At 40.5% G+C, this 24,047-nt stretch overlaps 1 protein-coding gene across 2 annotated transcripts in view; it reads left to right on the top strand.

Moving 5' to 3' along the window:
- The window catches only part of LOC122543358 (uncharacterized), a 40,333-nt gene extending 16,649 nt beyond the window's left edge, over positions 1–23,684 (top strand). For both annotated transcript variants that reach the window (XM_043681960.2, XM_087985525.1), the window contains 5 exons: positions 1,692–3,603; positions 5,703–5,892; positions 6,454–6,629; positions 17,478–17,591; positions 23,411–23,684. In XM_043681960.2, the coding sequence (XP_043537895.2) occupies positions 1,692–3,603; positions 5,703–5,892; positions 6,454–6,629; positions 17,478–17,591; positions 23,411–23,567 (2,549 nt within the window). In that variant the 3' untranslated portion in view covers positions 23,568–23,684. The remainder of the gene's footprint in view (positions 1–1,691; positions 3,604–5,702; positions 5,893–6,453; positions 6,630–17,477; positions 17,592–23,410) is intronic.
- The last annotated feature ends 363 nt before the right edge of the window (positions 23,685–24,047 follow it).

The raw sequence follows: 24,047 nt of genomic DNA, 5'->3' as shown, positions 1-24,047 counted from the left end.
TTACAAGACCCATTTCTGGTATAAATATGTTTTCACAATTTTTACAGAATTTATTAAGTTATTATAACAAGTACAGAAGAAATGGCACTTAATAAAATCAGTGGTTTGTAGCCTATCAATATTAGGATATCAGTTTGCAATGCTGGGTTGACTGAGCGCAGTTCCGTTCTGTTGGCTGAAGTTTTCTTCTGTCTTTGATCTTCATTGTTGCAGCGGACTGTGGAGGCCAGGTCACTGAGTGTCTCTAAGACAGAGATAGATAGCTTCTTGATTGGCAACGGAATCAAAGATTACAGGGAAAAGGCAGAGACATAGTAGCCATGCAGAGCAGACCCCATGGGCGGAATGGCCTAATTCTGCTCCTACGTCTTATGGTCTTACAGTTATGGTCTCTCTTCTTATGCATTGAACCACTGAAACCCAAGCCTTATTTACCCTTGCTAGCTACTAACCTCCTGTGCTTGATCAAAGGCATCTTGTACTCTAATTGGTCTATTAGTGGTCAATCTTGGATTTGCTAGGTAAGCTCTGTCCAATTTCTGATTGTATTCTTTAAAAGTAACGGCCTTCTTATTGACATCACTTCCGACTGACTCCTCATTCATTCTTTACCATAACAATCATTTCGTAAGAACTGATCTTTCTACAACAGCTTCTCCCTCTCAGTTTGCCAATTCCATAGATCTTTCCCAAAATAAGATGGCAGCAGTGAACCAATTAATGCATTTGCTTCGAGAATGTAATATCATCTCCTAGTGATTAACTATCGTCCCAAATGCATCAAATGATACTCTGAGAATTCTGAGAAATCTATCAATATCCTTTGTCCTCAAGAATCATGCGTGACTTCACAATGACTTTGAGATCTATAAAACAAAGTTCAAAATAACAAAACAAAATAATACACAGGCCTGTTACATACTGTAAGTTCCCATTTTAAAATACAGTGGTATCTGAATAAAAGCTGTGTCCACTTCAAAACTATTTTCACATTTGTCAACATAAATTTACATTAGCAATAACAACCGAAATTGCTGAAAAAGCTCAGCAGGTCTGGCAGCATCTGTAGTGGGAAATCAGAATTAATGTTTCGGATCTAGTGACCCCTCCTCAGAACTGGACCAGAAACGTTAACTCTAATTTCTCTCCACAGATGCTGGCAGACTTGCTGAGCTTTTCCAGCAATTTCTGTTTTTGTTTCTGATTTCCAGCATCCACAGTTGTTTTGGTTTTTAAGTTTGCATTAACCTGAGTTGTAAAAAAGCAACCATAAATGCCCTTACTTTTAACCTGGCCACATAGCTTCTTCACTGCAGAACATGTTTAACAACTAAGTATAGTTTAGGATAATTAAAAAGATATAATTTGATTCTTCACTTGCTTGATTAAGTCCTAATAAAAAATAACTCAATCCTACACTCTATCAGCCTAGATTAGGTGCTCAAGTCCTGAATGGAGCTTGAATCCATGATCATCCAACAGAGGTGAGAGCGCTTTCACTTAGCCAAGCTGGCATTTAGAAAGTTGTGTTGTAAAATGTTAAAAGCAGAATGCATGGAAAATTACATTATCCAATTTTGATTGAAAGAAAGAGAAAGACTTATATTAATATAACAATACTTTCAAAATGTTTTGGAACATAACATATAATAGCGTACAGTAATTGGGCCTTACATTGTGATTGTTTGCAGGACCTGATGGTAAAGGTACTATTTTAAAATGGTGGAGGGAGAAAAAGATGGATCCCAAAACACTCATGCATCTCCTGGATATGCAGCCAATGAGTACAGTGAAAATGGTGGAACCAAACATTGCAAAACAATTGGATGCTGCAGTGGGAGAGATTGATATGATACTAACAGACATCGCAAAATCTCCTCCTTGCAAAAAAGCCCAGACAATTGCATTCAGATACATCAGGAAATTTATAGAGAATCTTCACAAAGCATTTCACATTCGGTCACAAGAATATTTTGAGGTTGAAAATGAATTGAGAAAGTCAGATTCATTTGGCTCCCAGGGTGCTGAAGATAATCTGGTGAATGAACTAAAACATCTTCGAGAGCACAGTAGTGCACTTAAAACACGTGCTGAATTAGCAGAACACCATTACAGGGAAGCATGCAGCACCAACTACAATCTGGAAAACACCATTAAACTTTTGAGGTCCAAAGTTGCACAGCTACAAAACATTAAGAAAACAGACTCTCATGAGCAAACCACTTGTGAAAATTTCTCTGCATCTGATGAAATGCAAATAAAAACAAAACAGACACCCAAAACAAATAAAAGAACCACGCTTGTGAAAAAGTCAAGGGACAAAATCATTCCCATAGAAAGTCTCAGGGGGAAATATCCCTTCACTAAGGAGCACAAAAATATTCTTGTTGATGGGAATGATAGACTTGATGAACAAAGGACAAAATCGAAAACAGGAAAAAATTCATTTGCAGAACCTCAGGAACAACAAACTATCCTGGAAGTATCCAAGGAAGAAAACATTCCCATAGAAAAACCTGAAGGGAATGATATTCCCACAGAAATGTCCAATGAAAGTACCATTCCCACAACTCAGCCCAAACCGGAGAAGGATCTTACTGAAGTCATTCAATGCAAGTTGCATAAATCTGGTGCAGTAAAGAAACAGAAGACATCAGCTCGGAAAGAAGAAGCTGTGAAGACCAAGGCTAAGCAGATGGCCGTAGACTTGCTGACAGATTTTCAAACTGCTGTTTTGTATTCACTGGATCACGGATTGAGCAGTGGCAAAGAACTTTCTCCAGGTGACGTCTGTAAAGTCCAAGCTCTCCTCAAGTCTGCTGAATTAAAAAACCTTTACGGAGTGATTGAGAAAGCACTCAAAGAAATATTTGCCAAGCCAATGCAGAATGCCAAGCAAGAGCATAGTGAACAACCTATTCATTTATTGGTGCCATCAAAGGAAAACCAAGTGGAGAAATTAAAGGAGAAACAACCGGAATTTACAACTTTAGCTGAACTTCTTGAAGAAATTTTCAGATTCAGTATCATTCAAGAGATTGCACTTGATGAATTAAGTGCCCAAATTCAATATTTCATTGAAGAGGCTAAAGAGGACAAAAATATGTCCCAGGAAGAAGCCCACTTCTGTGAAAAGACCCTGGAAGCTTTGGACACAATTTTGACACTTGAGAAAATGTCCTCTCGTGCCGGAATGGACCAGTTAATCAGGATTCGAGAGGCAACCAAGAATTTATACTCTGTCAATAATGTTCTTGGGCTTAAAGGAAAGGAAATTAAACTACAGGCAGAACATTGTAAGAAGGAAGGAGTTTTTCTGTCTAATATGGCATCAGAGCCTATAGAAAGAACAATACAACCCAGAGGAAAGGTCTCTGAGGCTGCTGATACCAACAAAATTGTAGATGGATCGTATATTGTAAATGTGACATACCTAAGAACGAACTATAAAACATTGGACCAAGCAGTGTATAATGGCATCATTTCCAGACAACTCCATGCCATAGCAACTCATCTTATCCATCAAACGTTAACTACAGTTCAGCTTCGACTGGCTTACTTATTCAGAAAGTACATCACTTTCCGTCATATTCAGACACTGAGGTAGATGCATATCTATCATTAAAAGATGTAGTTGATACCAATCTGACCAGACTAATTTACTTTTCACTAAGAGTTCTTGTTGGTTAAATGGGCACAAATTTATAATAGACATCAGTACAAATACTGAATGTTTTAAAATCAGTTAGAAGTTTAAAGTTGTCAATGGGAGTGACTTAATGTGGTACCTCTAAGTCAGAAGGTTGTGATTTTGAGCCCCACTGCAGGATTTGATCATACAAACCAGTCCCAAACTCCAGTGCAGCATTGAAGGAGTTTTCCCTGTGAGAAGTGCCATCTTTCAAATGACTTCATAAAGTCAAGAATGCTAAAGATTTCATGACGTTCCTTAAAGTAAAGAATGGTCTATTCCTGGCCAACATTCCACCCTCAACTAACAACACAAAAAAAAATCATTCACCATGACTTTGTTGCTTGTGGGTTTTTTCTATTTGCTACAGGTAAAATGGCTGCTGCGTGTAGCCACATCATGGCAATTTCTGAAATCTGTGGTGTACAATTCCTTTGGATGTTTCTGAGACCTGATAGCTGTGTAATTTCTGTAGTATTGCTGAAAAAACAGATACATTTTGTCAAAGCTTTTCGTCTAATGCTTATCAGGACAATTCACACAAAATAGCAAAGTAAGGGGGAAATGACGTTTATACTGTATGATTCGTTGACAAGTAGATTCTTTTTGGAGGAGGCATTTCCATTGAGACTACCCCAGTTAATGACAACCAACAGTTAACTGCTAAGCTTTGTTTAAATTTTATGTTCTATACTATCAAATTACTATTTCTTCGAATTAGGAATACTCCAGATAATCTTCCTCAATCAGTCGCCCTCTCCTGAAAAAAGTGACTTACACTCTGTGTGGCTGCAGCAATCTTCAGACCTTCATCTATTTCTGTTTTTCACAGTGATAGTTCCAATAGAAATGACGGTAGTAAATGGATTACCATTGACATTATTTGGAAAATCTAGTCTAGACTGTCAACAGGCTATTTAACTATGAATTACAGCCAAACCAAACCCTGTTCTTACCCAATATCTACAAATGATTGGTATCAGGAATAAGGTCCCAGGCTGTTTCTTTCCCCTCTCATAAGTCCCAGGATACTGATCCCAGTTGTGCAGCTCTAATATTGCCCTACCTGACATCATCTCACTGAGCATAGATTAAATATTCAACATGGACTTTACTAGTTTGCATGGCTCAGAACCATATTGTATTTGCCCACTAAACCACTGGAGTACTGGTAATAGATGTGAGCAATAAGCTTAACTACTGTAGCAAATAAAAAATGTAATGCAAACTCTGGATTAAAATACCTCGCTAGCTTTAGGTAATAGGCTTATGGTGTACTTGGTAATTTAGTAATGTTGGTATCTCATGCACCTGTACCATGTTTTGCTGAAAATAAATATAAGCTCACTGAATCTCTTGGTAAGTCCCAGGCAGGATAGTAAAATAAAAAGTGAAAACAATGCCAAAATTGGCCAGTATTAAAATGTGTATGAAAGAGATGAACCTCCATGGGCTTATTCCTCCACTCTTCTCATATCCATATGTTCTGTTACAATGTATTGTACAATATTGCATGGCTTAAAACAGGAAGCTCACTTGTTTTATTCCAAATATGTGCAGAGCCAGCTGATTTCAGCCAGGATAGGTTCCAGCATGCCATACTGGACCTTGACATCCTGAGGCTAGAGAAGACAAAGGGTTAACAAAAGTTCTTGTCTCCATTGCTGAAAAATGCATGAGGTCATGATTGCAGTCAGTTCTGGTGCTCTCCATGGTTGTACTGGAAATACCTGAGACTAAAGCCTGAGATTTGTGTCTTTGGGAGATGAATGAAAAGAGAGCCTGGAAAATAATTTTGCAACATATCCCTGTGGATTTCATTGCCTAGTGTATGCCTGGTCTCAGTCATTTTGCCAGGAGGAAGAGCTAACTCGATAACTTGCTGTCTTTCAGCCCAATTGTGACACAAGGTGAGGGCTCGGAACAGCCCACAGAGAGTAGCGGCAAAGGAACATCAAAGTGCAGGACCAGATTCAGTCATTCACCTTTATGTCTTCCTTTCTCCTTTAAGAAATTATTTGAACAGCAGGATATCTGATGTCAACCGCAAGGATGAAGAAGCTGTTGAGGATCTATACAGATTTGCGAATAGACTTGAAGCACGTGTAAAATCCAGTATGCAGCACTGGGATGCAAGACAGCAACTAGTTAATCAGAGTCGCCAAAAGCACTTGAATCGAATGACTGACCTGTTCAATCAGGTGTGTTCTGATTTTATTGCGGTCTGTTTTGTTTAATGCTTGAGTTTTGTTTTATGTTTCTGACCCACTAATAACCCCTGTTGGTTTTGTGAGGTGAGGGCATGTTATTTGCCCAATCACATCATCCCAAGCTACAAAGCCCCCACTGCTGTCTGGAATCCTCCCAGATTCAAGCACTTGTGTAAACTGTCAAGGAAGTAAAGAATTCAGGGATGATTTCCTCCCTCGAATATTCCTTTGTGCTTCAATGCAGCAAAAAGGTTGAATTGGGGAACTCTGCAAGTTCTATTGATTGTATCTAATATTATGATCTAATTGAGTATGAGAACAGGGTCAAAGGGTTGAATGGCTCTTGTTCTTATATGTAGATTTTGAGGGAGATCATTTCAGATACAGTTGGGATGAGTTGTTCCCTATCCCTGTCCAGGCCCCAGTTGTTCAGTAAAATGGCTATCAGAGGCTAGATGGAAACTGTAGAACATAACCCAACAATAATCACTATCTTGAGGAAAGAAAGTAAAAAATAAAAGTCTATTACCATTATTTATGTTCTTTTTGAAGCTTAAACACCGTACTGGTCTACACTTGTTCAGTCCATTTCTGGCCAAACCACCAAATCCAAGGATTAGGAAGCAGATCGGGTCCCCTCTTCAGCCGACGTTTTTGATAGCATCCAATAAACCATGTTATCTTCATGGTCAGGGCAACTGTGCATCTTCAGCTTTTCTTAGAATGAGGTATGAGTTTAGTGTTACGGTTCTGAGATTTTCAACTGAATTATGCAAAATCAGCCTCATCTTTCTTATGGTCGGTTCGGTCACTTGAAGGAAGTTCTCTATTATTGGCTATTCATGATTGTAAGTCAAATTTTAGATTCTGCTACTCGCGTTTTCAATGAAAATGGGACAAAGACAAAGTGATCTTGGATTGACATTGGTCAACATTTAGTGGACCCATGGCCTGTTCATGGTGACTCCTCGCAGGCTTGGTCTGGGTGTTTTCAGCTTTCCTCCTTGAATCAGATTCAGCAGACCACCACTTTGCAAAATGCTGCATACTGCCCTTAAACCAAACTAAGAGAACATTAAATGTACCTAAGATTACAAATGATAGAGAATACGGCGGATGACAGAGAAATATGGCTGAGTGTGTTGGAGAAGCACACTGTACCAAAACCTAACTGCAAAGAGTATTCAACAACCGTCCAGTTCCAGCACTGTAAATGGATCCAATCACTGATGAAATATCAAGGAGCAAGGATGAAACAGGTCGTTAAGCTGGGTATACAGTCAAACAATTCCATAATGGAAATTGAGATTCATTGCTTGAGAGCTGTTACTGGCTTATTCCTGTCCTGCTCGCTTGCTATGATGGTGGATCTTTAGAGAAGAAAATTGGGGAGACAAGTATTTTGGGCTAAATTCGGGTGAAATTTGATGTTCAATTGAACATGAGCAGGATTGGAAGTGTAATTTCCATACGCTTTCTATTCCTCATGTTTGAGGACTTAACAACTTTAAGGTTTGGGGGGGAAAGTGTGTGATAGAGTGAGGGCAGGACTTGAGCTGAATCACTAAGTATACTGAATCCTAAAAAGGGGTGAAGAAGACAACGTGTTATTGATTAAAGTACTTTAAGCCCTCATTTTCAATGCTCACTTTGGAATTACAGGGATCCTCTGATAGAGTTATATTATTCAGGATGTAAGCGCCTGTCTAATGAACAGGAGACCCTCAATTCGAATCTTAGTAATGCCTTGCTCAGTTCTTCCAAAACGTGGCTTTCGGTTAAAGCTGGAAGGTCTTCCAGTGCAGTGGTAGTGTCCTGATCTGTAAGCTATAATGTCTGGGTTCAAGAGGAGGAACCCTAACATGTCCAGTTGATTAAAATAATTATGACATATCCTGGTTTATGCAGACTTCAATAAGAAGACAGTTTTTGTTACACATACAAAGAATAGGAATAAACAGGTCATTTTCTGAGTGGCAACCAGTGACTAGTGGGGTACTGCAGAGAACAGTGCTTGGACCCCAAATATTCACAAAATATGTTAATGATTTAGGTGCAAGAATGAAATATAATATCTTCAAATTTGCAGAGGACATAAAGTTGGGTGAGAGGGTAAACTGTGAGGAGGATGCAGAGATGCTTCACTTTAGACAAGTTGAGTGAGTGAGAAAACGCTTGATGAAGTATAATGTGGATAAATGTGAGGTTATCCATTTTGGTAGCAAAAACAGGAAAGCAGATTATTAGCTAAACTGCAATAGATTGTGAAAGCGGGGTGGGGTGCAATGAGATCTGGGTGTCTTCATACACCACTCACTGAATGTAGCTGCAGCAGGTGTGGAAATGGTATGTTAGCCTTCTAAGCAAGAGAATTCGAGTACAGGAGCAAGGGTGTCAACAGGAGCAATTGTACAAGGCCTTTGTCAGACCACACCAGGAGTAATTTGGACAGTTTGGTCTCCTTTTCTAATGAAGGATGTTCTGGCTAAGGAGGGAATCATAACAAAGGCTTACCAAGCAGATTCCTGGGATGGGAGAAAGTAAGGACTGGAGATGCTGGACATCAGAGTAAAAAAAATGTGATGCTAGAAAAGCACAGCTGGTCAGGCAGCATCCGAGGAGCAGAAGATTTGATGTTTCGGACATAATCCCTGGGATGGCAGGACTGATATATGAAGAGAATCAGAATCTACTGGTGTTCAGTAGAATGAGGTGGGATCTCATTTAAAAAAAACTATAAAATTCTAACAACTAGACAAGATAAACGCAGGAAGAATGTTCCTGATGACCACCAGGGTCACAGTCTAAGGATAAGGGGTAGGCCATTTAGGATTCAGCTGAGGAGATTTTCTTCACTCAGAGAATTGTGAGCCTGTGGAATTGGAGTCATAGAGTCATAGAGATGTACAGCACAGAAACAGACTCTTCGGTCCAACTCATCCATGCTGACCAGATACCCTAACCTAATCTAGTCCCATTTGCCAGCACTTGGCCCATATTCCACTAAACCCTTCCTAGTCATATATCCACCCAGATGCCTTTTGAATGCTGTAATTGTACCAGCCTCCACCACTTCCTCTGGCAGCTCATTCCATACATGCACCACTCTCTGTGTGAAAACATTGTCCCTTAGGTCCTTTTTAAATCTTTCCCCTCTCACCCTAAACCTATGCCCTCCAGTTCTGGACTCCCCCACCCCAGGGAAAAGACTTTGTCTATTTATCCTATCCATGCTCCTCTTGATTTTATAAACCTCTATAAGGCCACCCTTCAGTCGCCGACGCTCCAGGGAAAACATCCCCAGCCTATTCAGCCTCTCCCTATAGCTCAAATCCTCCAACCCTGGCAACATCCTTGTAAGTCTTTTCTGAACCCTTTCAAGTTTCACAACATCCTTCTGATAGGAAAGAGACCAGAATTGCATGCAATATTCCAAAATTGGCCTAACCAATGTCCTGTACAGCTGCAATATGACCTCCCAACTCCTTTACTTAATACTCTGACAAATAAAGGAAAGCATACCACACACCTTCTTCACTGTCCTATCTACCTGTGACTCCACTTTCAAGGAGCTATGAACCTGCACTCCAAGGTCTCTTTGTTCAGCAATAGTCCCTAGGACCTTACCATTAAGTGTCTAGGTCCTGCTCTGATTTGCTTTCCCAAAATGCAGCACCTCACATTAATCTAATTTAAACACCATCTGCCACTCCTCCGCCCATTGGCCCATCTGATCAAGATCCTTTTGAACTCTGAGGTAACCTTCTTCGCTGTCCACTGCACCTCCAATTTTGGTGTCATCTGCAAATTTACTAACTATACCTCCTATACTCACATCCAAATCATTTGTATAAATGATAAGTAGTGGACCCAGCACTGATCCTTGTGGCACTCCACTGGTCTCAGGCCTCCAGTCTGAAAAACAACCCTCCACCACCACCCCTCTGTCTTCTACCTTTGAGCCAGTTCTGTATCCAAATGGCTAGTTCTCCCTGTGTTCCATGAGATCTAACCATTCTCCCATGAGTAACCTTGTCGAATGCCTTACTGAAGTCCATATAGATCACATCTACTACTCTGCCCTCATCAATCCTCTTTGTTACTTCCTGGAAGGTCAACTCTTCTTATCCTCTTATGCTGCTTGACCTGCTGTGCTTTTTCCAGCTTCACTCTTTATCCACTCTGACTCTCCACCATCTGTAACTCTCACTATCTCCAAGAGTCTGTGGAATTCTCTACCACAGAAAGTGGTTGATGGCAAAACATTAAATATTTTCAAGAGGAAGTTAGATGCAATTCTTAGGGCTAAAGGAATCAAAGGGTATGGATAAAAATGGAAACAGGGTACTGAGTTGGATTAGATTAGATTAGATTACTTACAGTGTGGAAACAGGCCCTTCGGCCCAACAAGTCCACACCGCCCCGCCGAAGCGCAACCCACCCATACCCCTACATTTACCCCTAACCTAACACTACGGGCAATTTAGCATGGCCAATTCACCTGACCTGCACATCTTTTGGATTGTGGGAGGAAACCGGAGCACCTGGAGGAAACCCACGCAGACACGGGGAGAACGTGCAAATTCCACACAGTCAGTCGCCTGAGGCGGGAATTGAACCCGGATCTCTGGCGCTGTGAGGCAGCAGTGCTAACCACTGTGCCACCGTGCCGCCCACGGTGTTCAACCATGATCATATTGAATGGCAGAGCAGGCTTGAAGGGCTGAATGGCCTACTCCTATTTCCTCTTTTTCTATACAGGTGTCTTGTGATAGTGATGTGCTAATATGACCTGCAACATTTATTAACCATATTCCTCAGTACTTGGTGTAGTAATACATTATTTAACATAGTTTGTTGGAAATGCCTGATTTGGTCGTGCAATGATAAAGGCTGCTACTAACTGGTCTTATTATTTAAGCACCCAAAATCATAAAATATCAGTTATCCGAGATTAACCTCCCCCCCCTCCCTCCCACCCACCCACAACAAAAGCAGTTGCCTTTATTTGGAATGCATAATCATCACTAACAAAGATGTTAGAAAATCAGCCTTTAAATTATAGGAAATTCTAACTTGTTATATTGGGTGTTGTGTCCGTGGAGCAGAGGAAGCTGAAGGGGAACATGATTGAGATGTATAAAATTATGAGGGCTATAGATAGGGGAGACGGGAAGTAACTTTTCCCAATGGTGGAGGAATCAATGAGCAGGGAGCATAGATTGAAGCTAATGGTGGGAGGTCCAGAGGGTAGTGGGAATCTGGATTAAAATATTTAAGTGCTTGTTTTTGACTGGCACATATCCAGTGGGCCAAAAGACCTTTTTCAGTGCTGTAGATCTCCCTGTATCCACGTGGATAGGCAGGAAAGTGAAGTTGAGGTAGTGGATTAGCATGATCTTATTGAAAGGCAGGATAGGTTCAAAGAGCCAACGGGCTTAAACTGACTCCTATTTCTTATATACACACAATGAATAAATATACACAATACTTCGGACAGAATGGATTTTCCAAATTCCACATTTTGCCTCCACTGTGCTCAGTTTTGTCACATACCTCTACTTACGCCTATATATCATTAAAAGCTTCAAGTAATTTTACTGACACACATGGGATATTTTATGTAAATCAGAAATTACTGGGTGTTTAATTTGTCATAAGTGTGGCTTTTTATGTTTAAATAAGAGACAAGTGGTTTGTTAGTCCATACTGACAATGTCAGTTTTTTAACCATGAAAGTATCCACATTAAAGTCTTCTGGCCTGTATGGGGGATGGATGGTACCAATTAATCAAAAATGGTGGTTGACAGAGAGTTATGCTTCCTGATGCCATCCAGCATACTTGTAGCATGAACCTTCAAAGAATTAAATATAAAAGAAGATGCAGGCACTCGGGGTGTAAAGAACAGTATTCTTTTTATTTCTAATCTTCAACAGTATATTAAAGCATAAATTAAAGTGCAAGATAATGAGACATAGGAGCAGAAGTAGGCCATTCAGCCCTTCGAGATCATTCCGCCATTCAATGAGATCACGCCTGATGTGATCATTTTCAACTCCACTTTCCTGCCTTATCCCCATAACAATTAATTCCTTTCATGATTTCAAATCTGTCTCACTCAGCCTTGAATATACTTAACGATGCAGCTTCAACAGTCTTTTGCGGCAAAGAATTCCACAGATTCACTACCCTTTGAGATAAGAAAATTCCTCCTCATCTCTTCTCCTCCTCCTCTGGACTGCCTCCAATGCTCGTATATCTTTCCTTAGTTAGGGGATCAAAACTGTTCACTGTGATATTCCAGCTGTGATCTGACCAGCCTGATATATTTTTAGCAAGACTTCACAACTTTTTATATTCCAATCCTTTTGAAATAAAGGCCAACATTCCATTTGCCTTCCCTATTACCCACTGAACTTGGATGCCAGCTTTTTATGATTCATCCACTCAAATCCCTCTGTCCTGCTGAACCCTGCAGTCTTTCCCCATTTAAATAATATTGAACTCTATTTTTCCTGCCAAAGTGCATAATCTCAATCTTTCCATATTATATTCCATCTGCTAAGTTTTTATTTAATCACTTAACCTATTATATTCCTCTGTAGACTCCCTGTGTCATCCTCACTACTTATCTTGCCACCTAATTTTGTGTCAGCTGCAAACTTGATGATAATATGTTCACTTCCACCATCCAAGTCAAGAATATATACTGTATATATTTCCAGGTATTCAAGAACAACTAGTCCTCAGATTCTCTTTCAACTGTTTCCAAAGATGTAGAAGGCATAGGAGATTAGTCCTGCATGCTTTATTGAATAAATATCAATTTGCTTTCTGCCTTTTTTGCATGCAAGTAGTGTGCAGAATGTGAAATGGCACAACCTCTTGTGCAGAATCAAGTCTGCAAATTTAATCGCAATATGAAAAGCTGAAGTCACATTAACCTGTTTTCTCCTCTTCACTGAAAACTTCTTCTTCTCAGCCTCCTTTGGCTTTTGAGGACTTACAAAACTCACCATAACTGCTGTATTAGGCGAAAGTGAGGACTGCTGATGCTGGAGATCAGAATCAAGATTAGAATGGTGCTGGAGAAGTACAGCAGGTCAGGCAGCATCCGAGGAGCAGGAAGATCAATGTTTCGGGCAGGAGCCCTTCATCAGGATGGGCTATTGTATTGTTAACAGTACATGTCACTTCAGAGTCCTTGTTAGCTCCTCCATTACTTTAATCTATCTCACTTTTGCGAAGTTTGTCAATTGGATGTGTAGGAAGAGTATCATTTACCATTCCCATATTTTCCGAAAATGCATTTGTTCTACATCTTAAATCCTTCAAAATCCTCTTCATCTGGAGACCCTTCTGAAAATATAACAGTGTGTAACAATTTTCCTAAGCCTTACTCAGTGTTGCACATTTCATTCCAAGCACAGGCCACATTTAATTGCTTCAATGCTACATACAGATTTGAAGTTCTATATTGTGCCTACATGATTGATAAACTTCCTCATGAAATGTCTTATATAATAATATTTCATTTTTTCTGGATGACACCCTGTTAGGTTAAATCAATAGTTAACTTTGGGAGACAGGAAACTGGTAAAAATGTTGCCTTTCCCAAACTCAGATTCATGAGAATGAGCTCTACAACTGCTTCACTATCTTCAGGCTTGTCAATTTTTAAAAAATACTCTTTCACTGCAGGTGTAAAAACACGATAAAATCATTCTTGAAAAACATCTTTGTCCATCCATGCATTACCCTGGACATTGTAAATTACAGGTAACTGCAACACCTTTAAATTACTTCAGACACTGAATTTTCCAACCACCAAAAGTCTTACTTTAAGTGAGCCTGCAGCATTTGCACTCAGCTGTACTGTAAATACCTTTGTCTGTTTAAAACCAGTAGAACCAGATTCACTTGCACCAGCCAGAGTAGAGTCTGGCAAACATGCCAACATAAACCAGTTTTGTCTGTATTGTAAATTTTATGAAGGGAAATATTATGTTCTGAAATTAATTTGTTTAAAAAAAATCAAAGTATTTCTCTGCAGCATTTAATTGGCCAATTTTATTCACCAGATAGAGCTAACCTTCTAATTCTGTAACAAAGTTTAAAACATGAAAGCAGTAATTAGAAAATACATATGGTTTAGTCAATTTAATATTCTCATTAATTTTTTTTTGCCCTTTCAATGAGTATTGTGTAAGAGAAAAAAATGGGGTGTGGGGACTCTGAATATTTCAATAAAACTATGAAATACTGTCTGGGCTCATGAAGTTAGAGAGCATCTTTTATTTGATTCAGAACTGTCAAAACACTTCAGCAATTATTCTCCTTGGCCCTAATATCATATATCATGGCTGAGCCAACAGTATATTTAAAGGAGTTGGTTAGCTCATGTGGTTGGAGGGTCAGGGGTTTGCAATGCAGAGTGACGCCAACAGAGGGATTTAATTCCCGTACTGGCTGAGGTCATTATGAAGAGTCCACCTTCTTGACTTTACTGAGATGTAGTGGCCCTCAACTTAAACTCGCCACCAGTCGTCCCTCTTTGAGAGAGCTCAACTATGGTGACTTTACCTTGAAATTCTTTAATCAAAGCTTTCTGATTCTTGCCCTTTTCACCACATCCACAGATGTCAATTTTCTACTTAGTGTCAACGCTTTTGCACTTCTCACTCTGGCTTTTCTCTGGTTAATGGATTTATAATAGCAAGATTGGGTTTATAACTCATGTATTGGAAAAATAAAGAATGTCAATGGTGGCTATGAATATGGACTGCCAGCACCTCTCACAGAAGCTTGTCCAGCCATATCAAGGAGACTTAGGAGGTCAGCTTGATCAAATGGATCAATCACCTGAAAAATGGCAGATGAAGTTCAATCAGGATAACTGCGAGATGTTGCATTTTGGTACAATAAGCAGAGGTAAGGCTTCTACAATTAATGGTAAGGCCTTGGATAGTGTTGTATAACAGAGAGACCTAAGGGTGCAGGTACATAATTCTTTGAAGGTTGCGTCACATAGAGGCAGGGTGGTTAAAAAGACATTTGGCACACTTGCCTTCATTGCTTAGTCTTTTAAGTGTAGGAGTTGGGATGTCATGTTGAGGTTGTACAGGACATTAGTGAGGCCTCTTCTGGAGTACGTGTCCAGTTCAGGTCACCCAGTTACAGGAAGGATATTATCAAGCTGGAGGGGATTCAGAAGAGATTTACCAGGATGTTGCCGGGTATGGAAGATTTGAGTCATATGGAAAGGTTGGATAGGCTGAGATTTTTTTCACTGTAGTGTAGGAGGTTGAGAGACGATCTGATAGAAGTTTATAAAATAATTAGAGGTATAGGTAGAATTAATGGTGCTTGTCTTTTCCCTGGAATGGGGGAATTTAAAGCCAATTGGCACATTTTTAAAGTGAGAGGAGAGAGATTTAAAAAAGACATGAGGGGCAAATGTTTTACACAGAGGGTTGTTCATGTGTGGGATGACCTTCCTGAGGAAGTGGTGAATGTGGGTACAATTACAATGTTTAAGAGACATTTGGATAGATACATGAATAGGAAAAGTTTGGAGGGATGGGGGCCAGGGGCAGGTGGGTGGGACTAGATTAGTTTGGGATTGTAATCTTCATGGACTGGTTGGATTGAAGGGTCTGTTTCCATGCTGTATGACTATGACTCTGGTCCTGGATAACCTGAATGGCTTCCAATTGCTAAAATGAAATAGGGAAATACAGAAATTCTGGTTAGTAGAGAATTGTGGTTGGTGTAGTGCCAGACAACAAGAAGTTTACACTATGCAGCTGCATGTATCAGCAATGCTGTACCCAGGTTCCAGTTATTCGAGAGGACTGCTGTTGTGTGCAGCAGGTACAAGCTGAGATTCTAACAATCATTCTACAATAAAGCTGATTTTCAAAAGGCACTGGGAAATCTTGAGAAGAAGCTGCCTTGAAGTCAGTTAACAGTGACAATGGGCTAGTGAAAACATCTGAAGCAATTTGCCTCATACGTACACACATAATTTATTTACAGAATATTACAAAAATAGATTCTGGACCGTTTTTATACGAAATTTACAACTCATACTCTTAAACACAATGAAACTAAAATGCATCAATGCTGAGGAGAGGCCGAGGCATCAAAAACAATAGCCTTATTAGTTCTACTTAAGTGTCTGGTTCCAAAAGGAGAAAGTCATCCTTGTCTCACAGCACAATGGTTACTTTGCATAGGTCAGAATACAGGACACAGTTTCAGGAAAGATAAAACAACAAAAAAAATCACATCAGGGCCGCTGGATTCAGTATTATTCTGAACTACTCTAAAAGGTAAAGTTGCCACAGTCCTGCTCTCTTATTAGAGAAAGACAACTGGAGATGGTTTAACCTAAGGGTCTCTTGTGCCTCAGGCAAGGGAGATGGATGAGAAGTAGAGTCCTTCATGGTAACCTCAGCCACTGTGGAAATTGAACCCATACTGTTGGCATCACTCTGTATCACAAACCAGCTGTCCAGTTAACTAAGCTAACCAACGCCTTCTCCATTATTATTCAGCACTAAAAATATAGAAAGCCCATTACTTCTCTCTGTGTGCAATTTTGGGATGCACATAGGCAGCTTTGTTGGAGGACAGAGAATTCAGTGGGTTGTAGGGAAGAGGTTATAGAGCTCAGGAGGGATGAGGCCCTGCAAGGAGTTGAACATATGGATTTGAGGTGTTCCTGGACTGGAATCCAATAATTTGGCAAGGACAGGGATGCTGGTGTAGAGGGTGGAGCAAATTAGAATATGGGGAGCAGAGCTTTGGATGAGCTCAAGTTTCAGGAGGCAATCAGGAGAACATTGGAACAGTTGATTCTGAAAGTAGCAACGATATGGATGAGGGTTTCAGCAGCAGATGTGCTAAGGCAAGGGTAGAGATGGGCAATGTGACAGGAGGTGGAAGTAGGTGGTCAGAGAGGATAAAGGGGTGAAAGCTCAGCTCCAGGTTAAATTCAGCAGCTAGAGTGTGAACAGTCAGATTCAGCCTCAGACTGTGGGCTACAGAATCACGAAATATCTGTCAATTCCCGGAATCCAACTATACAGCTAAGGACAGTGGCTCTCCACAGTTACAAAATCTGACTTGTTCACTCCAAATCTGGATCACTGGCCACACAGATCGATTATCAACCAGTAAATCCTCTATTATACCGATGGCAGCAGTAAGTAAATGTGGGAGAGTCCCCTGACTAGCTGTGCCTGTTGTGAAATGGGGTACCTCACGCTATAACCTCCTGTGACAGGCTAGTGAGCTGTTCCAGGAAGAACCAACAGATGTTTTGCCTGTCTCTAGCCTCTCTGGGTATAGAAGGGGTAAAAAAGGATTAAAAAAAGTTGTGTGAAACAGCTCACATTATGCTTTCCCATCATAATACAACATCAAATTTGGTTGCCACCTCAATGTTTTAACAGACAAGTGAAACATTGGGAAAAATTCCAGGGTCCAGGCTTCAGCCGACTCTAGCTGCTATTTTTTAAGTTCTTACAATTGCTGTTTGGTTAAATATTAAATGTTGCACTCCATTAGGAACTCCCAAATGTTTTCCACAAATATTGTTGATGGGAGTTTTCCAATTGCCAAGAAGAACTCTGCTATCCCAGCTTCATTTCCAGAGACTCCGAAATTAATGACAGTGGACAGGTAAGACGTCCATTTTGTTGCTTGTTTTCTTGTTCAGTCTTTCTTGGATCCATTTCTTCATCTCATGGTCTAAAGGAACTAAGAGTGTTAATGAACTCCTAGGCTTATCCAGACAGCAGCTTGCAGTGCTAGAGTTCTGATATTCCAGAGTTTTACTTTCCCTTTATCCTGCTTCAACCAGCCACATCAAGTTTTGAGCATGGCAGTAGTCTGAAGGAATATAGATTAGGTAGCCCAGGGCAATGTGTATGGCAATGGTCTGAAGGATGTAGCTGGCACTAAGTGTCTTTTGCTTAGGTTAGCACGTACAAAACTATGAGCAGAATTTTAACTGGCCACAGGAGATAAGAAAAGAGGTGTGAGGGATTGAAAATGAGGTGGCTTGGCATTGGGAAAATTACCTGATTTTTCTTTTTGCGTCCTTATCAATTTCCTTTGTTTTGTATCAATTTTCTCTCTTCCTCTACAACAATCAGTGATGCCAGCAGAATTAGTTATATCAATTGAGATTAAGTATTTGCAAGTGAAGGGCATTTATTGGATGGTTATTTGAGCACACTAGGAGGGTTTGTAGGAGGCCACCTGGTTAAGGCGATGGATTAGAAATCTGTCGGGGTTTCTCCACAAACATTTGAGTTCTACTGATCACAGTTCGATGCGTTGCTGTTTTACCCTCTTGTGGTGCATTGGTAGTGTCCCTACCTCTGAACCAGGTAGCTAGGTTCAAGTCCTACCTGCTGCAGAGGTGTGAAAGAACATCTCTGAAAAGGTTGATTAGAAAAATAGTTTTTTTGAATACATTTAAGCCCTTAATGGGCTTTTCATGTAAATTAATCAATTGGAGAACACGGATGATTTGCTGGTGGTGGTTAATAGGTGAAAAAAATACTGTGAGTGATTTGGTGATAGGGAAAAAAAAATGTTTGAGCACATATGGCTTATTGGATGTGTCTGCATTTGGCATGGTTTATTAGGGGCTCTTGTGTTTGTTATGGACCAGACCAAACCCCCTCAAAATATGTTAAGAATATAGTCTAGATGCTAACCTTTTCTTATTTTAAAGGTAAGTGTAAGGCGTTGTGTTCCAGATGCAATCCAATTGGTCAAACCACTCGACTTTAAGCAAATGCACTTCTTTTTATACGACTGTTAAAATACAGACAAAATAAAAATAAAAGAATTGGCATAACTGTAACTCCATCGAAATGCTTAATCAAATAATATGTGTATTAACTATTACTAATTAAATGTTCCAGTATAGTAACATCCCATAAACACACCCTTGGCAAAGGCAAATTCAGTAAAACAGATTCTCTCACATGCAATTCCAGCAACAGGAAGAGAACCCCAGCTTATTGCTGTAACAGAGACACCAGCAACTGCAGAAAGCTAAAAACTAAAACTCCTGGCTCTGTGGGAGCTTGACCTCACACATTAAGGCAGTTTCTATTGTTCCAACTTTAAAACAAAAACCAAGGCCTCACAAATTGTTTATTGACTTTGAGCAGACTACTTGGTATCTCTGTCTCAACCTTTTGTTATATAAAAAAAATTAGGACAAAATACTCCTTTTAAAGCCATAGTGTTGTCACATGCTGCAGTGGTAATATCTCTACCCCTAAACCAGAAGGTGTGGGTTAAAGTCCCACTTGCTCCAGGGAATGTGTAATTACATCTCTGAACAGGCTGATTAGAGAATATCTTGAGTGAATATCAAGAGACACTTGCTGACACAGGAATAGAGTGGAGTCAGGAGATAGTAAGGACTGCAGATGCTGGAGATCTGAGTCGAGAGTGAGGTGCTGAAAAAGCCCAGCAAGTCAGGCAGCATCCGAGGAGCAGGAGGATCAACGTTTCGGGCAAGAGCCATTCATCAGGAATGAGCATTTCTCATCTTGATGAAGGCCCCTTGCCCAAAACGTCAATTCTCCTGCTCCTCAGATGCTGCCTGACCTGCTGTGTTTCCAGCAACACGCTCTCGATTGGAGTCAGGAGATATATACCAGCAATGTTTTACTCTGAGTACATCTTTCCAGAAGGCTGGCTCTTGGTTCTTTCTTCACCAGCTGGCTATGAGCAGTATAGCTCCCACAGCAATCTTCTAATGCCTCACACAAGTAGCTTGGTGAATGAAGCCAAGATATTGGGAAAGGTATATTTGTAAAACACTTGAGGAAAGCCTGCACTTGAGCTTTACACCTCATTTACAAGTATTTGGACAAGTAGGTGGTGTCTGCCATGATTTCACAGATAGTGGTCCTGTGGTAAGACCCAGGAATTGGCAAGCTGGAGTAGCACTGGATGATTGGAGGGAGGCAAATGTTGCTTCTCTGTTCAAGAAAGGGAATAGGGAAATCCCTGGGAATTACAGATCAGTCAGTCTTACGTCTGTGGTAAGCTAAGTACCGGAAAGGATTCTGAGAGATAGGATTTATGACTATTTAGAAAAACATAGTTTGATTAAAGATAGCTCTGTGGGGGGCAGGTCATGCCTCACAGGCCTTATTGAGTTCTTTGAGGATCTGACGAGACAAATTGACGATGTGGATGTGATGTATATGGATTCCAGTAAGGCATTTGATAAAGTTCCCCACAGTAGGCTCATTCAGAAGTTTAGGTGGTATGGGATTCAGGGAAATTTGGCTGTCTGGATACAGAATTGGCTGTCCGAAAGAAGACAGCGAGTGATAGTCAATGGAAAGTATTCTGCCTGGAGGTTGTTGACCAGTGGTGTCCCTCAGGGATCTGTTCTTGGGCCTCTGCTCTTTGTAGTTTTTATAACTGACTTGGATGAAGAAGTAGAAGGGTGGGTTAGTAAGTGTGTCGATGACACAAAGGTTGTTGGTGTCGTAGATAGTGTCAAGGGCTGTTGCAGGTGACAACAAGACATTGACAGGTTGCAGAGGTGATATGAGAAGTGGCAGATGGGGTTCAACATGGAAAACTGCAAATTGATATATTTTGGAAGATTGAATTTGATTGCTGAATACTGTACAGGGTTAAAGGCAGGATTGTTGGCAGTGTGGAGTAACAGCAGGATCTTGGGGTCCACGTACATAGATCCCTCAAAGTTGCCACCCAGGTCGATAGGGATGTTAAGAAGGCATGTGGTGTTTTGGCCTTCATTAACAGGGGGATTCAGTTTAAGAGCTGTGAGGTTTTGCTGCAGTTCTATAAAACCCTGGTTAGACCACACTTGGAATATTGTGTCCAGTTTGCCTCATTGTAGGAAGGATGTAGATGATTTAGAGAGGGTGCAGAGGAGATTTACCAGGATGCTGCCTGGATTGGAGGGCATGTCTTATGAAGAGAGGTTGAGTGAGCTAGGGCTTTTTATACTAGAGAGAAGAAGGAAGAGAGGTGATTTGATCGCGGTGTACAAGGTAATGGGAGGCATAGATAGAGTAGATAGCAGAGACTTTTCCCCAGGGCAGAAATGGCTGTCACAAGGGGTCATAATTTTAAGGTGATTGGAGGAAGGTTTCAGGGAGATGCCAGAAGTAGGTTCTTTATGCAGAGAGTGGTGGGTGTGTGGAATGCACTGCCAGCAGTGGTGGTAGTCAAGTCAGAGACATTAGAGACATTTAAGCGACTGCTGGATAAGCACATGGACGGCAGTAAATTGAGGGGTGTGTAGGTTAAGTTGATCTCTATCAAGATAAATGCTCGGCACAATATCGTGGGCCAAAGGCCCTGTACTGTGCTATACTGTTCTATGCTCTATGGAGTAGTGGTATGGGGACAGGGGTGACTGCAACAACCATAGAGCATGGGGGTCATTTTGGCATCTTGTGGTTCCACAGAAATGTTGAATCAAATAGTTTTTTGGCAATCATTTTTAGACTGCAGCAACTGTTTAAGAATTCTGAGTGAACTTCAAAATGGCAAGGTACACCTAAATGTGTATGTCTCCCCTACCTGCTCCCCATTTCTGACAGATATTTATATGCCTTAACCGTCAGTGTCGCAGCCATATATTTATGGAGGAGATGAAAATGCTCTTGAAAGGAAGGTAACTGTCTTGATCTGAAAGTATTTCAATCATTAGCCCTTTAAAATTGAAAAGGGGGTGTAGCTGTCAATGAAAATGGAAAAAGAAATCTGTATCGCTTTGATTTACAGGCCAAGAGGTGTAGAAGCTATACTAATAGTTTCAATGGTTGTTTGTTAACATTTCCTAAGGATCCTTTATGAATGCTTAGCTGATTTCTATAATTACAAATGTATCAGCAAGAGGATTCTAACTTTGATCGACAGATTTTAGAGTTGTATTTGATGTGGGGTTGTCGTTATGAGATTAGACAATTGAGATTTTAAAAAAGTTTTGAATGGGTTTTCATGTAAGAAAATACTTTTTAACTATCAAGTCAGTAAATTGAGAGCTATATTAAACTTTTCGAACTTCATCCTCAAATGGCTCCTAAAGTGTGCTCATGGTACTGACTGGGTGAATTGGCATGGGGGTATAAAGGGGTGTGGGTGAGATGAGTATCCATGGTTCTGTAAAGAGTCATGGAGGGCAGGTGTGAGAACTAGCTGATATGAAGGTATAAAGGGCTATAGATGTATGTTGGGGGGGATTGCCATGGTAAGGGAATTTAAGGAACTGTGGGGTGTGGGGTGGAGGTCTTGGAGAATATGAGTTTGCGTGGAAGGTACAAGCGGCCATGGAGGCACTTCAAAGAAGGTTCACTAGAATGATTGCTGGTATGAAGGGATTGTCTTAAACAGGTTGGGACTCTACTCACTGGAATTTAGAAGAATGAGAGGTGATCTCATTGAGATATATAGGATTCTTAAAGGATGTGACAGGGTAAATGCTGAGAGGATGTTTCCCCTCATGGGAGAGTCTAGGACCAGAGGGGCATAGCCTCAAAATAAGGGGACTCTAATTTAAGACTGAGATGAGGAGGAATTTCTTCTCTTGGAGGGTTGTGTGTCTTTGGAGCTTGCCACAGAGAGCTGTTGGGGCAGGGTTCTTGAGTATATTTAAGGCTGATATACATAGATTCTTGATCATTCGGGGAATGAAGAGTTATGGCGAAATGCAGAAAAGTGGATATGAGGAATATCGGATCAGCCGTGATCCTACTGAAGGGCAGAGCAGTCTCGAGGGGTCGAATGGCCTACTCCTGTTCCAATTTCTCATGGTCTATTGCCTTATGATATAAGCAGTGGAGAGAGGGTGTGGGCATGTAAGGGGTGAGGCTCTATAGAGGGCCTAAAATAGACCCAGAGAAGCTTCTAGAGCCTTCTATTGAGTCCACCTTAGCACTTGGCTGGCTTCGTGACCACTTGCATTCTGCTACCAGAGTCTGTGTCCCTGACTTTATTGCAACAGACATAAAGATTGATTCATTTCCAGTGTTGTTAGCCATACCATCTTTGTTGCAACAATCTGGGCCTAATGCTCTCATTTACACATGGGAGGAGCTAATAGCCGATTTTAGGCAGTTGCCAGGGTTCCATAAAATTAGCACGACCAAGCAGGTCTTTCAGGTGCTATTGGGATGCAGGAAGTTGTTGCATCCATTTTATGTCCATAAACCAGGCGCACAAGGTCCAATTTACCCTCTGACCTTGAGTGGACTAATTGGCAATGGGGAAATAGGGTTAGTAATCTCAACACCTCTTTAACCTTCTGAGTGTCAGTTTGGTGCAGTATCATATGTAGTGGTGTGATCACCAACTAAGTCATCACGGATCTCTTCATTTTGTAACTGGAACCACTTCAATATCCTTAAAAATGTATAAATACTCAATTATTTTTCTCCAGTAGTTTTGCATAAATGTGTTTCATAAATATTTTACTTTACCAGAAAGAATTCTTTCAGAGAGATGTTGACAAAAACGCAGATAAGTATTGTTGGAGAAAGCTTGCAGACACCAATGAAGAGACTTTCCATTCCATCTGAATCACAAGTTTTCAGTCAAAAATGTGACCTTAATCCTTGCTACATCTACAAACAAGTTTAATTTCTTTCAGCAGAGGTAAAGAGTTTGTTGCAATAACAGTTGTTGTGCCTCCCAAATGCTGTACTTCACATTCCATTTTTGTTTTTGTAACTCTTTTTTTGCTTCAATAAAATATAAACAACACTTACAGATTTTGATCCTTTACTTCAGCACTTTCCTTGAACTGGAGGCAGGGACAGTTTTCAGTTTTGTCTTTGTGATGACTAGTGGGTACAAGCATCTGCTGTACCAAAGCCTGAATTTGACACGATCCTTATGATTGAGCCTGTTTTGCAATCTTTCCAGATTTTCAAATGTTACTTTAGTGTTTTTTTGTTTCTAATTTTTCTGCTTATCTCAGAAAAGGATGTCATTCCTGGGTGACCGAAGCCTTTAGTCACCCACTGCAATCATTCTGCATTTTCAGCTGTTTTACACAGTTCCAATAATGTGCAGCAGTCTCAACGCCAGGCTCTCATCCTGCACCAAGACCCATAGTGA

Source organism: Chiloscyllium plagiosum, unplaced genomic scaffold (assembly GCF_037043375.1).
Source record: "Chiloscyllium plagiosum isolate Xiang-an unplaced genomic scaffold, Cpla_swu_hap1 HiC_scaffold_53X, whole genome shotgun sequence".
Classification (NCBI taxonomy): Eukaryota; Metazoa; Chordata; class Chondrichthyes; order Orectolobiformes; family Hemiscylliidae; genus Chiloscyllium; species Chiloscyllium plagiosum.
Note: the sequence above shows the minus strand (reverse complement) of the source record. Positions and strands in the feature narration are given on the sequence as shown.